This window comes from Zootermopsis nevadensis, unplaced genomic scaffold (genome assembly GCF_977971745.1).
Source record: "Zootermopsis nevadensis isolate Lab colony 2312 unplaced genomic scaffold, Znev_1.0 Znev_ptg000028l, whole genome shotgun sequence".
In the NCBI taxonomy this organism is placed as follows: domain Eukaryota; kingdom Metazoa; phylum Arthropoda; class Insecta; order Blattodea; family Termopsidae; genus Zootermopsis; species Zootermopsis nevadensis.
In genome coordinates this window covers 24,866,107-24,881,525 of record NW_028259160.1, presented here as the reverse complement: position 1 = coordinate 24,881,525, position 15,419 = coordinate 24,866,107, and the positions used below count along the sequence as shown (strand labels likewise).

Sequence of the window (15,419 nt, the reverse complement as noted above, 5' to 3'; positions counted from 1 at the left end):
GGGCTCTCGCCCAGCATCTGTACCACACAAAATCAATACATTCACCGCTGCTGCGGGCCCGACACAAACGCACTTCGAGCAAACGGGGGGGGGGGGGGGGGGGGGGGGAAGCAGAACGGCATTAACACTGACACGCTACAAACATCGTCACACACAAAAACCAGATACGAGAACATTAGGAACACCGCACATACAGACAGACATTTACGTTACAACACAACAAACACGACGTAAGGAAAAGTCAGATTTGTCGGACGGTGAAATGCGTTCTTCCTGGTATTTAAAAAAAGCACCGCGCCATGAAAACGTCCGAGAAACGGAGGCACTTGTTAGGTTATGTTAGGTTAATGGCCGCCTTCCGCAATGGCCGCTTTACCTGCGCGGAGAGAGCCGCCCCCCCCCCTCCACCACCTTAGAGGGATTAAACTGTGCTTTTAGCTTACGTGACTAACTTGCGGGTAGAAGAAAACAAACGAATGTAACACGTGAACCAAAGCCATTGCGAAACGATGTTTGTCGTGTGGACAATTTACCCCTCCAATTCCTTAGTCCTTTACTGCTAACGGACGGGACACGCAGTTTCGTCCCGACTACCGTAACCACGGGTTGGGGAAGTGGGTGGGGCCCGGCGTCGAAGGGGCCATGAATCGAATCCCAGTCCCGCAGGCTGTTTATAAAAGCAAGCAAATTTCGTTGCATAAGCCACATAGATGAGTCCCCCTTTCCAGACATGCGCAGGCGAGCATCGCCGCTGTCTGAGCAGTTGTGATGAGCCAAGTGTTTGAGACACTGCGAGCAAGTAAAGCTGTCACGCTACACGCCATGTAGGCGCTTGGGGGGAGAGGCGGGTATAGCTCCTACTCATTCTTAACCTCGGCACTAGATGGGGTGAGTGGTCAGCTTTACGACCCGGAGAAAGGACTCCGAAGATACCCATTGGACAGGAGGCTAGGTGGGCCCCAGAGCCGGTCTGGACGCAGAGGCTAGAGGAAAAATTCCCTGCCCCGTCGGGGATCGAACCCCGGTCGACCAGTCCATAGTCAGTCGAAGTGAAGCACACAGTCCCGCTTCGTACTTCACAGTAAGCAGCGGACGGTGGACAAGGGGGGGGCCCCCGTCTTGCAGCGTAGAAGTGCGTTCTGTTTCGAGTCGCAGGACTCTGGATGGTCCACTGAACCGCTAATAACAAGCGCCCGCTCAGCGGAGATCTATTTATATCGAACTCGCATGCATCGCGTGAATATCGACTCGAACCAACCTCAGACGGGGCTTTCGGAAACGTGTGATTGCGGTAATCGGTGTGAGGGCAAAACTGTGTCTGCTTCGAGTTTACTTCGGTAAATTCTTATATTTGTCGTACTTAAGCAGCGAGGATAACACTGTCATGAAACGATTGTGCGTGGCGTTAGAGGCCAGCGGTCGGCCATCCCATCGTCACGTCGCAACTTCTTCGTATTCGGGAGGTCTCGGGTTCAAATCTCGGCCCAGAGATCGGCTATCCTAACTGGGATTTTTAGTGGTTTTACTCAGTCACACCAGAAAGAAAAGCCTAGTACTGCCAGAATAACAGTTCGTATCCCGGTCAGATTAAAGGTACAGAACCCTGTCGCCTTCCCTTACACGTACCTCGTAGTAGTGGAGAGGCAGCTTGTGTGTCACCACCTCGGAGATGACATAAGCGATGCAGATCACCACCAGCAGCTTCGCGTAGATGAAGCTCATGATGATGAACAGCGATGTCCTGGAACACAAACAAGCGGAACTACATCCTTTGCATCCACACAGTCTCGGATGTTTTTTTAAGAGAATGCATCATCGAGGGGGCTCTGGAAATATAACCAGAGAAGTGCAGTATTGCAACATCAACTTGCAAGTCTCAAGATTACAGTCGCGTACTGTTAATGCACGCATTTTATTAAGGCTTTGACCGGGATGTTCTTTTGTTAAATCTCATGTGGTACCGCCTGATTCGACTTCTAATGGTTAAGTGAAGTGTTTTCTTCGCGGTACGGTCTGGATTCGTAAATATTATGAAGACGAGCTTCGGCTTCAAAGGGTTAACCAGCTGATTTTCGTAATGGTGAGGTGAAGTGTTTTCTTCGCGGTACGGACTGAATTCATAAATATTATGAAGACGATCTTCGGCTTCAAAGGGTTAATAATACGTCATCCACGACAGAAAACATACGACATTCTCTACGAGGCGGTCGGCGTGCCACGGCGCCCTGAGGCCTGCACCGTCCAAGTTAACTGAAGACGCAGGGCATCGACGTTGTCAGTGAACGAGCATAGCAACTGTTTCTTCTACGAAAATGTTGAGGCGTCATAAGGTCCCGAGACTTTCCGCCCGAAACGCAGACATACGAAATACGTCCTCATCGTCATCGAACCACGGGCGCCGCCTCGCAGTTGCAATCGGCGTTCGAAGCCTCCGTCCCATTTCACGACAGACGACATCGGCCGTCTTCACAGCTGCTTCAAGTCTTGCCACGAGATCCTCGATAATCCTCAGACAGACCGCGGAAACGTGTTCCTCCTTCTCGTGTCCCCACAGGAAAAGAGGTCATTCAATCAGCCCTCCACGCCCAATCCCCCTTCCTGCACACGTCACGCCTTCCCCGCCGTGCACTGCGTGCTAACAGAATTACTTCAAACGAAAGGCACAACTTAACAAGAGGGAGTTTCCATAGAGCTTTGAAAGGTCGTGACTTCCGTGGGCCCTGTTTGGAGCTCCTGAGGGCCGCGGGATCCATTTTATATTTACGTTAATATTCACGGCAGTTGCTGAAAATGCCTTCTGCTTCGTAGGCCGTAAGCCCTCGTTTTCAAATCGTTGCGTGCAGACGACGCTTAACAAATGCAGAAACAGCGTCTGGCTCTGTACCCAAGAGACAATGGGTTCTACTCTCGGCTACATAACTAAGACTGTTCGTGGTTTTCCTCACATCTCTCAAACGCCCTCTCATTCGTTGAGAAGGCGTCGTCCAGTAGAACGGGACCAGCCTTCAAAGAATGACGTAGGATCACGGAGGTACTCAATGACCGTACATCACGAATGATAACAAATCCCAGCGCACGAGACGCGATCTGAGCCAGTTCCTCGTACACGTCCCGTCCTCGCGTTTTCCAGGAGATTTAACAGCCATCAGCTTTACCGGCCTCCCCCATCCAAGCTGCAGCTCAGGCTCGTAGGTCGCACACAGGGCGAGATGAAATCTGAGAGTGCGTCTTTATGGAGCGTCTTGTTTCATCCTCTCAGGTCCGAATAACATCCTGGGCACTTTCGCGTTTTCACTTCGCAGTCAAACAAATAACCCCCCCCCCCGTCCCCCAAATGCGCTATTTTGCAACAAATGTCCGAGCGTATTTTTGGCAAGGACCTCCGAAACGTCGGTAAACGTCTACCAGACTGCAGGGCGCAACAACCAAGAAGTCGGACATCTTCGAATGAACATGTTTCGCTGCGTTGCGATCACAGACGGAATATTTTCATGGAATGCGAGCCGGTTTTCGAACAAATCAGGCAGCTAGAGAACATCCAAGGGCTCTGACATGAAACCCAGTGGACACGTGATCTGCGTGTGTGTCTTACGACGGAATTGAATCCACGTCCACACGAAGATCATGTGACCTACGCCAGGACAAAATAACATACGACTCCAGACTCCAGTGGAAAATATCTTCATCTCCACAGTCCGTGAGCGCGCATTTCGCATTAAAAGTCCTTCTTCCACTGACGTGGTCTTCGTCAGAGCCTCCTGAGCATAAGAATGGATTACAGACAGACTCTGTCCAGACAGTAGACGTAATCTGTTCTGAAACAGCAATGATCTTGCATGAATTAGGGGCCATAACAAACCTAAACAATTTAATTCTGAGTGGCATTCGAAGGCGACGATCTCTTTATTTCGGATATAACACGCGGTCTATTTAATATTTATCTCAAGGGACCTTTCGGGAAGTACAGTTGGTACCCATTATCAAACGGGAATTACTTTTTGAAGGACTGGGAGATTTCCGCACAGACCAGTTCAGCAAAATCGAATCCAAAGGCTTTGATATGAAATTCCGCCGTCTGGGGGCAATCGCGTATTCCAAAAAAATATTTAAATAATAATAATAATAATAATGGAACTGTCTCCGAGTCACTTAGAAAATATTTGGCCAACATCCCGCGCGAACACGACACCAGGGAACTGCAGAAGACCGCCATTTTAGGATCTTCATACGTCACTCGAAAGACGCTGTCGTAAAATATATATTCATCCCTCATCTAGCGGTTAGAACGCTGGCCTTGTAATCCTGGGGTCTCGGGTTCGATTCCCGGCGGTGCCCGAATTTATAAGTTGTGTTGGGCAAGGCCGTGGTCTAGGCAACACGGAGTTCTCCTCCGTGGCATCCCAACAATTACTCCATTCACACACAGAAGAAGGCAATGGCAAACCACTTCTGGATCATCTGCCAAGAACGTATATGAACAGGTCCCAGTCCGAGAAAAGGATGGAAGGATCCTGTTCATATGGACCTGTCGTCAGACAGAACACTACAAATAAAATAAAAAAAATAATACGTGTAATACGTATTAAAAACAAAATATATTTCGGAAACAACTTCTGCTCTATTTACCTCAGGGGCAAGGTTTGTCTCGGGTACATAGAAATAAATACCCTATAAAATGTTGAATAGATGGAATAATAATAATAATAATAATAATAATAATAGCCGCTGGAAACCCCGAACTACTTTACAAAATCCAGGGAGGTCTGATTCAGTTGGTGCATGACAAAAAGTTCGTAACAGTCGAGGGTCGAGAACCTCCGAAGACCACACTCGCCCTTGGGCCCCCGAATTGCAGATGGCGACAGCTCAACCAAGCGCCACGGAAAGTATCAGAAATCTAAGCAAATGCAATCAATCAATCAATTTCCTTTAAACAATTTGTTTGTTTTCATAAACCACTGACTCAGACTTACACAGGCCTCTGACTATTTCATGAAGCAGAGAGGTTCGAGAGGTTGAGTATCCCTGGATCTTATTGCTTAATTCCGAGTTGAATTTACGTGATCTTTTACGCGATCAGCTACACAGCTGACATGAGACGAGCTGATGCCAGGAGGTTAATGTCTTTTTTTATATATACCGACATTAGGAACTGTACGATGAGGTGTAGCCCTGAAGCTGCTGGTGTCCACTCGGTCCAAACCATCACGCGGTTAAACTGCCCAAAAAACTGATTCTTCGGCACAATCGGAAGGCGTCGAGGCTACGAATCTGCAGTTACGTGATCTGAGCGCTGTTTTTCGATTCACCAGGTCACAAGCAGCGAAGGCGGTGGAGGATAATCGTTGGGGTGGGACATGGAAGCTCATTTAACGACACTGCCTCGGAATTCGACTCAGTAAACTCGAGAAAACCACGAAAGGTCGCCCGATCTACTCCATTAAGCACGCAAGATCCACCGTCTTTCGGAGTTCCTGGCTGTCTCCGAGGCGCCTCGGCCCAGACAGCCTTAAAAATAAAAGTGTCATGGCGGCCTATCAGATTCAAATGAATTAGTACAAATCATCACACGAGGCCGTTCTGGTCGTTGCTTGCCGATAATTTTGCACTTTTAAACGCAGAACTTGCGAAAAAAGTAATTGCGTTAAGGAATTGCAGGGCAAACAGAGTTCGTGCTGCGTTATCTTTCGGGTAAAGGGACTGACCCGATGTTTTTGGGGGGGTGGGGGGCTCCCCCCCCCCTGACCTTGGGCTGTACTCAAAGAAGTGTGAGGACGTGTCTCGGCACTCAGAGACGCACGGAGGAGCGCCCTGGACGGCCACGCTCTGCAGAAGTTATCTCGCAAGGAACGGGTTTCAATCCGACGCACGAAACAGTCGCGTGGGTTTTCGTCCGCCGTTAAACTTCTGTTGTCCTTTACTTTACAAAATTCCGAGGGCCTTCACCCCCCGGAGGGAGTTTGAAACACGTGAGAATCCTCCACTGCTGTTTCACACTGCAGAGATCCTGAAATTCGTCAGAAAATATTTGTGGATCACCTTCGTAATTTGGGGGACGTCAAAATATTACGTCACTTATTCCAATCTCTGTTTCTCCAAGTGTCCGTCATCATCAGGGCAATTACTACGAGCATGTTCGCGGCTTTATCTCAGCACAGGAAGACAACAGAGGAGAGCTCCATCGATCTCTTAGCAATGGGCCCGTTCCGACTGCGAGCAAGACGAGGAAAGTCCATTATATTTTGCGTTCCGAATTGCTTATAATTTTCCCCATAAAGACGCACGATTCGCGGATTCCTCTCGTTTTTATTTCGAGTCAGAAAAACAAAAGACGGCTAGTCGACAATTCATAACAATCGCTGTTTAAAGTACGTGAAAGCAACAGCGACTTACGTCAACTTAAAAGTGAACCTGCCGTTGAAACTCGATTTACCCTTCATGAAACTTTGAAGGCCCATACATCCTCTCTGAAGTCAGTTTCGCTGCGATGTGGAGGGACACTCAGTAAAACCCGACGATGATGATTCGAGGAACGAACAAGGTCGTTTAATTTTGTCCAATTTTGGACAGGAGCGAGGTAACTGGTAACTGGTACAGCATCATTAAACAGGAACACTTACTGAGGGTCACCTCACGGCCGAAACGTCGTTACTTAAACGCGTAATTCAGTCTAATGTGTGCGTGGGAAGAGATAAGTTACGAGCGCTGAGGAAATTGGGATTTTAGCCCGAGAAAGATTAAATTAGCGAGAGGGCACGCCATCTTAGTTAGTTCTTGCACCACAGAGAGAGGTTCAAGACGACGTGGACATGTGATAGAGAATTTTGGCGGGGAAGCTTCTTAAAAGTGTGCGTATTGAAGACGGAAGGATAACATTAAGATGGATGTTAGGCTCTGTGGTGAGGGCGTCGAGTTGCGTGTCTGCACACATCAGAGCCGTCGTCGGCACTGTCTCTGCCCTAACCGAGGAGCATTCCACTTAAAATCGGGTTCTACTCGAGTCAGAATCCTCAGGATTTTTCTGCGAGGATAAGGAACTCGTCAGAGAGAATTCCAGTTCGTACCGAAATCAGGCAACCGGCCACCGCGTGACCTCCTCAGTCCTCCCGGGCAAATTTTAAATCGGCCACAACTGCCTAATAATTTCAATTCGTCTTTCAAATTTCCTCGCCCGCTCAAATCAACGCCTGCTCTTACATTCCTCAACCGACAGTCGCTCAGCCAACACAAACACAAATTCCCTACATCTTACGGAACCCGAAGGTTCATCGCCGCGTTCACAAGAGCCCGCCACTGGTCCCTGTCCATATAACACCCATTTTAATATTATCCTCCCGCCGAAATCTTGGTTCTCCCAGTGATCTCACTCCTTCTGGTTGCCCACCAAACCCCTCCCATGCGGGCTACATGCCCTGTCCATCTCAGGCTGACCCCAGACAGCCGTCACGAAGAAGCTCTCTCCGACGGGGCCGAAGCCTCGACTTGGTTTGTTAAGCGACGCCCTGCCAACTGCAGCGGTCGCTCGTTACCTTTTGAGGGGCCGAGGTCGCACTTTCTTCAGCTCCGTCTCCTTGTTCGTCACGTTGTTCTTCTCGGCCGTGACATCACTTCCGCCGTGAGCCCTGGACACCGGAAGTGTCGCCATGTTGTCCACGGATTCCACCTCCACGGTGGCGACCTTCACGTCGCCCCCGCCCACCATTTCGACCGGCAACTGTTCGCGACTTGCCCCTGGCGCGGTAGGCAGGCCACTCAGCAGCTCCTTCGAGAGGCTGCAGCGCGAGATGAGATGGATGTGCCAGCTGCGCGCTCAGCCAGCCGGTCCGGGGTCCACACGACCCGGCGCACAGCACAGGGGCGAAGTCCTGGCGACCTTGCGAGGTCACGGCGTGTTAAACGCGCACCGATGTCTTCGTTCAAGTCAACAAAATTCCGTCATTTTTAGACACCCGGGAATATTCTGAAGTAAGAGGAACCACACAACGCGGAGCTGTGCCCTTCGCCAAATTCTGGAATGATCAGATCAAGGAATCCGAGACTGGTTGGGCATGCAGCGCGCACGTGGGACACTAGAAATGCCTATAAACATTTGGGTGGGAAGTCTAAAGGGACGAGACGACTTGGAAGATCTAAGAATTAAATTTAGTGATATGGGTTTGGTAGGTGTGGATTGGATTCATCTGGCAAAGGATTGGGAACGGTGCCGGGCTCCTCTGAAGACAGCAATTTCTACCAACGGCTTCACGGACCACGTGCCTAGCTTTAAGCCTGTCCTCCGTCACGTGCGGATGAAATCTCAGAAATCGCTGTCTCTGGGGTTAGGTTAGGTTAGTTTGGCGGCCTCTCCTTGTCGATCCCTGCCCACTGAAACCGAGAGTCCGCAGCCCACAGGAGGAAGGGATGGCCTCTCCCATATTAGGCTAGAAACGTCACGTTCACTGACCGTCTGTCTAGCGCTGCATTAAGACGGATGTTAGGTTAGGATGCAGGGGGCTTGGGATCGCATCCGGTCACCAGCTTCGGGGCAAGCGCTGCAAAAACGTCGGGTCCCGCCATTTGTGTCATCGCTTAGCCAACCAGGCTTTATTTTTATCCAAAACTTTTTGATTTGCACCTTAAAGGATAACGTGGGTTACGGACACTCATTTTTCAGTCGTGTTTCGGTATTATGAAGCGTCTCAATGAGGACGTTTCGGCATCAAATCAGTTGTAACAACTACTAGCACGAATTTTCAAAGTTTGTACAGGTTTGAAGGTGCCTGCCTTCTGGGTTGTAGCGCCGTGTATCTGATGGTGAGTTACTCATCGCCCTGATAATGGAGGCAGCAAGGACATCTGAAACTGGACGGCGCACCAACCCAGCAGAACCTCGAATCCTTTGTTCCCTGCTGTTCTTCCAGATCGCCTTCCACTCAAAAATTTCCTGGTCTTTGCTGTTTCAGATTATTCAGAATCGAAGTGCGAGATTTGTCATTGCCGACTCTGCCACTGGCGTTGGTACTGATTTTAAATATATTTTCGTCAACTCTTTTCTCGCTTATTTCTGCCTTATTTAACGATGCTTCCAACAGCTTAAATTGCCGCATTCCCTGAATTTTAGGACGCCATCGATTGTAAGATGCAGTAATAGGTTTGGGGGATAAAATTCGCTATTTCGATTTTCAGTCGCCATCAAACAAATGCGAGACGAACTCCGATTTCAGGAACTTTAACATGTGGAAAAAGTTCGTCTACCGTTGAGTGACAGAACGACTAATTTGAAGGATGTGGTAAAATTTTAAGACACGCTCCGATATTTGCCTAGAGGGACTAAGGAAAATCACGAAATACCTCTGGAAGGTCGCCCTCCGGGTGAAGATCTCATCCCGGGATCTACAGAGCGCCATTAGGGCCTTGCTGTCTCTCTACATTAAGAAATGTCCTTCTTCCACGACTTGTAGAACTTCGTCCATGAATTCACGACAGCCCACTACTGCACCATATGCTGGCCAGCTGAATCCTGTTCTTACTTTCACAATTGTTTCTCTGACATCCATTTTAATATTATATCTTCATCTTAGTGTAAGTATCCCAGAAGGTCCAACAATTTGTTCCGCGCAAGTGAAGGTATTTTTATAAACAAAGTTTCCTTGTATAGGTTCATATTTCTGCCAACAGAGCAGAGCGAATAAGTAACCTTGGTGTTCCCCGAGACGCCGGGAATACGCGGGCGCCTGCTTCAAGCATTTTTCCGAGACTTAAAAAAAGCGAGCGCCAATATTAAACGGTAAAACTGAAGATAAATAATGCACCAGTTTAAATCTCCGCTGCACAGAAAAAGCTTCAAAATGCGAGCGAAATTTCAAATTGCACTTTTAATTCGTTCGACGACTTGCAAAAAAAAAACAACCACATCTGCGGTGTTAGCTTCTAGGAAAAACCCTCTTCTGAGAAGTATCGCAACCCACAAGTGCGTCTTTAAACATGCATCTATCAAAGAAGGGGTTTCCGTCTGTCTGCAGAAGTCAATCCGCGAAGTAGGTGACTCGTTGACCGACAATTTTCTTAGAGGACGAAACCGATTTTTTTTAGCGCCGTGTACATTCAACGGCGTTCAGAATTAAAACATATTTCATAAACGATCTGTCCCCGTGATGACTGTCAAGCCCTTGGGGCAGTGCCCTTTGCTGTGTGTAATTGGTATCCCCACCCCCGCAGGTCCAACCACAAAATTGTATTCAAACGCGAATAACCGATCGGTGCCTGCAGGCGTGTACACAGCCCTGAAAAGCAAAATTAGTTTTCAAACGACGTCAATCGACCCCCTCCCAAATTATAATTGCGATAAAATTACGTTCCTCGGCATTTCCAATCTTTACGTGCACACGTAATTGTTTAAGAAGCAAGCAAGACTGAGAATACCAGAAGAGTCTGTTCTGAGCACCAAGGAGAGAGTTAAAATGGAAGTGAATGTTTCAACTGGGAAACCGAGAGCTTTTTTTAAAAGGTTTTCAGCTCCAAACATCTTCAAGAGACACAGAATCCAACATTCGCCCGATAAATCGCTCCGACTGCAAACAGGTACAGTCAAAACCTAACCTGCGTGTTCATGTAACCATGGAAGTCGGTGGTTCTCAAGGGCCCTCGAGAGGTGCGTCAGGCGTCGCGGTAACTGGAGCGAACATAAAGACGCTTAAAAAATGTCTGCAGTTGATCAGGAATGACGTGGGGTCCAAATGCGTTGTTACCTAAATTACCTCCGGGGACTTTACTGAGAGTCCGCCAGCCCTTCCGGTACCTCGGGAACAGCAACTTCTCTTCCCGTCACAAAGATGTTTCATGTCAACAGCAGGCAAAGACGCCTCACGCGCTTGAAACAAGGAAAAGTAAATCTATCCCGCTACGCGCCATGTAGGCGCTTGGGGGGAGAGGCGGTATAGCTCCTACTCATTCTTAACCTCGGCACTAGATGGGGTGGGTGGTCAGCGGAAGATACCCATCGGACAGGAGACTGGGTGGGCCCCAGAGCCGGTCTAGACGCAGAGGCAAGAGGAAAATGTCTGAGCCCCCGTCGGATATCGAACCCCTTAGTAAGTAACTACAGTGACTGAGCTACCCGGCTCATATCACACGCTGGCTCCGAAAAAATAAAAGATTTCTGAGATGCCTCTGACATTGCACGCAGAAATTTGTGACTGCAGAGGTCTTGGTAATTTTTTCTTCAGAACTCAGGACTCCTCCAAACGTCTATTAAAATGCTCGATATCGAACCAAGGGCACACGACACTGATGAAGAGGTTTTACTTCGAATTGAGGAATTCGACGCCTCCCAAGTATCGAATCCTCCTCTCCTACGCTTTGCTGTAATTCAAGGACTCTCAGGCATGCAAAACGCAACAGACTGCAGGAGTGCGTCACCAGACGCTCCAGGCAAACGGGACACGCACGCATCCGAGCGTCGAGATGGTCACTGGTTTCTTAGGATAATTGATTACAGTGCAAAGAATGCAAAGGCTATAAAATGAATGAATAATTGCGAGTGAGTGGTTAATAATCCGCCATGGCCCACCTACAGAAGAACACGGCATGGCGGTTGTGACGCGAGAGGGCGACCTGCCCGATGTTTGGTCCTCAAAAAATCTGCACATACTTCGATATACTCAGAATTACACGAAACGTGTGTTAAATACAAATCAGAGATCAGCATCTTAAAGTCGATAATAATGATCGGCAGCTAGATCGATTACTCGACGTCAAGACAAGGGAAGTCCACGGAGACGGATTGGTTGAGGACAGGTGACTGAGTAAAAAGAAGAAACTGCTGACGATACGAGCCCAGTGCTTTTAGCACTCCTGCTTCGTATTCGGGAGGTCCCGCATTCAAATCTCGTCGCGGATAGATGCAGTTGATAGTACCTTAAATTAGGCCACGGCCGCTTCCATTCGACGCTGCATAAAGTACAGAAGAAGACCCGACAACATCGACACTTGGGTCACGAACACCAAGAAACAGACCCCTCTGAGGGCGTCTGCCTTTTTGACTGTTGCGCCGTGTACTCTGGTAGAAGTTTGCCGACGTCTCAGCGGTGCTTGCTGCCTTCATCATCAGGGCGTACAAGTCCAGAAGACAGCCATCTTCATAATCGCCGTGAGAAATTGAAATCCCGGAGGCCTGCTCGGGTCATCCCTGACCAAAGAACTTAATTTCAGACACACCTTTCACGAGATCCAGGTCGTCTCTGTATTGAAAATGCCGGTGTTCGTATGATGATTTCCCGTTGCTAGGTAACCATGTATCGCCACTTCTGCATTCTTGAAACCTACGGAGCGAAGGCCACGTGGACTTCCGTCCTCAGTTCAATTCCCGCTCCGAACCGCGTGCTTTGTGCTTAATCTAAGTTTCGGCGTCGCAGCGCCGAAGCTAACAGGTCGATGGGCCAACGCCATGGCGTCTTCGAACGCGTGTGTAAAACACGTAATTACCGCCAGGTATCGCACGCGACGTCGCGTGTCGAATCTGCAGTCCACGTTTTCAGACCAAACGACCGGAGGGGGGCAATGTCCAGCAATTTAATAATAGGGGAAACAAGGCAAATATGAGCACTGCAGAAAATGGGGCAGGACGTCTGCTATTTGCGGTTTCGGAACACGAAGTTAGGCAAGGAAATCGACTCGTCCATGAAACTCAGTCCCAGGCAGAAATCGCAAAGCCTACTCTTGTATTGCACGGACATCCAGCCCTACGACGTGCCATATTTACGTTCTTCTTTTCTAACCACGTAAGTCTGTGGTGCAGAATACTCTTTGAGAAGCCAATATCAGGCTGTACTAAGTAAAATAAAGTAAGCCAGTACCCGTCTTTAAGGGAACCTGGAGTTCCATTTTGTGGTACAAAACTTGGGCAAATTTCAAAGAAATGTACAAATGTACGCAATTTGAACACAAGACGTAAGCACGACCTCCGTATGCGAAATCATAACCTCACTAAATATCAAGAAGGTGTACGAAGTTATTCAATAATCTTCAACATACAATTAAAAGTTTAAATCGTGATATGAAATTATTCAAGCCTGCATTAAGTGATAACCTCAAAACTCAATCCTACTTTGCATATGATTTTACCTGTGCTAAAAATTATTAAGCTTAATGTATATGTGAAATAAGTTCTATAATTCCATTACTTCATGTTCTAAATTCTTTGGTTTTGCCGGAAGATCCAACTAACTGGATGGCTTACGGAACCCGAAGGTTCATCACCGAATTAACCAAAGCCCTCCACCAGACCCTGTACTGGGCCAACAAAATCCAGTCTCCTTCAACTCCTATCTCCCATAGATCCCGCCTGAGATTGTCCTCCCATCTACGTCTAGGTCTCCCCAGCGGTCTCTTCCCCTCAGGCTTCCCAAATAGTTGACCCAACCAACCAGATGGCTTACGGAACCCGAAGGTTCATCACCGAATTAACCAAAGCCCTCCACCAGACCCTGTACTGGGCCAACAAAATCCAGTCTCCTTCAACTCCTATCTCCCATAGATCCCGCCTGAGATTATCCTCCCATCTACGTCTAGGTCTCTCCAGAGGTCTCTGTTATATTTTGATTCTGTCCTGTAGTTTCTTTGTTTGTCTCGGTGGTGCAGACACACGTCGGATAATAGAGCGAATCGACCAGCCGCCATGTTTTAATAATTTATCTTGTGTGTCGGCTCCCAAGTCAGAACAAAATGGAGGTGAAGCCACGCTCGCCGGACGAGTGTAACGACCCCGAATCGAGAGGAAGGATCGATAGGACGCGGTGACGCGACGTTCAGCTGTTCGTGTAGCTTAGATTCGAAAATGGCGGCCGACCTCAGCAAAGGCGCGGTATAATAAATTAAAAAACACTAACAATAAGAATTACAATGTGAAATTAACACCTAAAAATGTGGCTAAAGAAAGGATCATTAATTAATGAGTCAGTGGTTAAGCACGAACGGGCCTTGAATTAGACGTAAAGTAGTTACTATAATATAATAATAATCCGAAAGAGAAATGAGACTTGCTGTTAATTGATATTACAAGACCAACAGAATGAAACGGAGATCATCTTGAAATACAGCGAAGGTGGAACGTAAATAAGAGAGTAATTCCAGTAATTGTAGGAGCAACTCGAACTGTCTCCAAGTTATTCAAAAAATATTTGGTCAACATCCCGGGTGACCACGACGTCAGGGAACATCAGAAAATCGCCAATCTATGAACATCATCCATCGTTTGAAAGACGCTCCTCTCGCGAAATCTGTTTAATGCGTGTAACACGTATTAAAAACAAAATATATTTCGGAAACAGCTTCTGCTGTATTTACCTCAGGGGCAAGGTTTTTCTGGGGTACATAGAAATAAATACCCTATAAAATGTTGAATAGATGGAATAATAATAATAATAATAATAATAATAAACTTGTGTTGGGCAAGGCCGTGGTCTAGGCAACACGGAGTTTTCCTCCGTGGCATCCCAACAATTACTCCATTCACACACAGAAGAAGGCAATGGCAAACCACTTCTGGATCATCTGCAAAGAACGTATATGAACAGGTCCCAGTCCGAGAAAAGGATGGAAGGATCCTGTTCATATGGACCTGTCGTCAGACAGAACACTAAATAATAATAAGATGAGGTGGTCTAGCGGTTAGAACGCTGGCCTTGTAATCCTGGGGTGTCGGGTTCGATTCCCGGCGGTGCCCGAATTTATAACTTGTGTTGGGCAAGGCCGTGGTCTAGGCAACACGGAGTTTTCCTCCGTGGCATCCCATTCACACACAGAAGAAGGCAATGGCAAACCACTTCTGGATCATCTGCCAAGAACGTATATGAACAGGTCCCAGTCCGAGAAGAGAAAAGGATGGAAGGATCCTGTTCATATGGACCTGTCGTCAGACAGAACACTAAATAATAATAAGATGAGGTGGTCTAGCGGTTAGAACGCTGGCCTTGTAATCCTGGGGTCTCGGGTTCGATTCCCGGCGGTGCCCGAATTTATAACTTGTGTTGGGCAAGGCCGTGGTCTAGGCAACACGGAGTTTTCCTCCGTGGCATCCCATTCACACACAGAAGAAGGCAATGGCAAACCACTTCTGGATCATCTGCCAAGAACGTATATGAACAGGTCCCAGTCCGAGAAGAGAAAAGGATGGAAGGATCCTGTTCATATGGACCTGTCGTCAGACAGAACACTAAATAATAATAAGATGAGGTGGTCTAGCGGTTAGGACGCTGGCCTTGTAATCCTGGGGTCTCGGGTTCGATTCCCGGCGGTGCCCGAATTTATAACTTGTGTTGGGCAAGGCCGTGGTCTAGGCAACACGGAGTTTTCCTCCGTGGCATCCCATTCACACACAGAAGAAGGCAATGGCAAACCACTTCTGGATCATCTGCCAAGAACGTATATGAACAGGTCCCAGT

General features: G+C 48.0%; 1 protein-coding gene across 10 annotated transcripts in view; it reads right to left on the bottom strand.

Moving 5' to 3' along the window:
• The window catches only part of OtopLa (proton channel otopetrin-like a), an 89,837-nt gene that overhangs the window by 39,019 nt on the left and 35,399 nt on the right, over positions 1 to 15,419 (bottom strand). For 8 of the 10 annotated variants that reach the window (XM_087357344.1, XM_087357349.1, XM_087357340.1 and 5 more), the window contains one exon: positions 1,627 to 1,741. In XM_087357344.1, coding sequence (XP_087213470.1) covers positions 1,627 to 1,741 — 115 coding nt within the window. Of the gene's footprint in view, positions 1 to 1,626; positions 1,742 to 7,529; positions 7,776 to 15,419 lie in introns of those variants that run through there. The other 2 variants (XM_087357346.1, XM_087357350.1) reach the window with 2 other exon arrangements.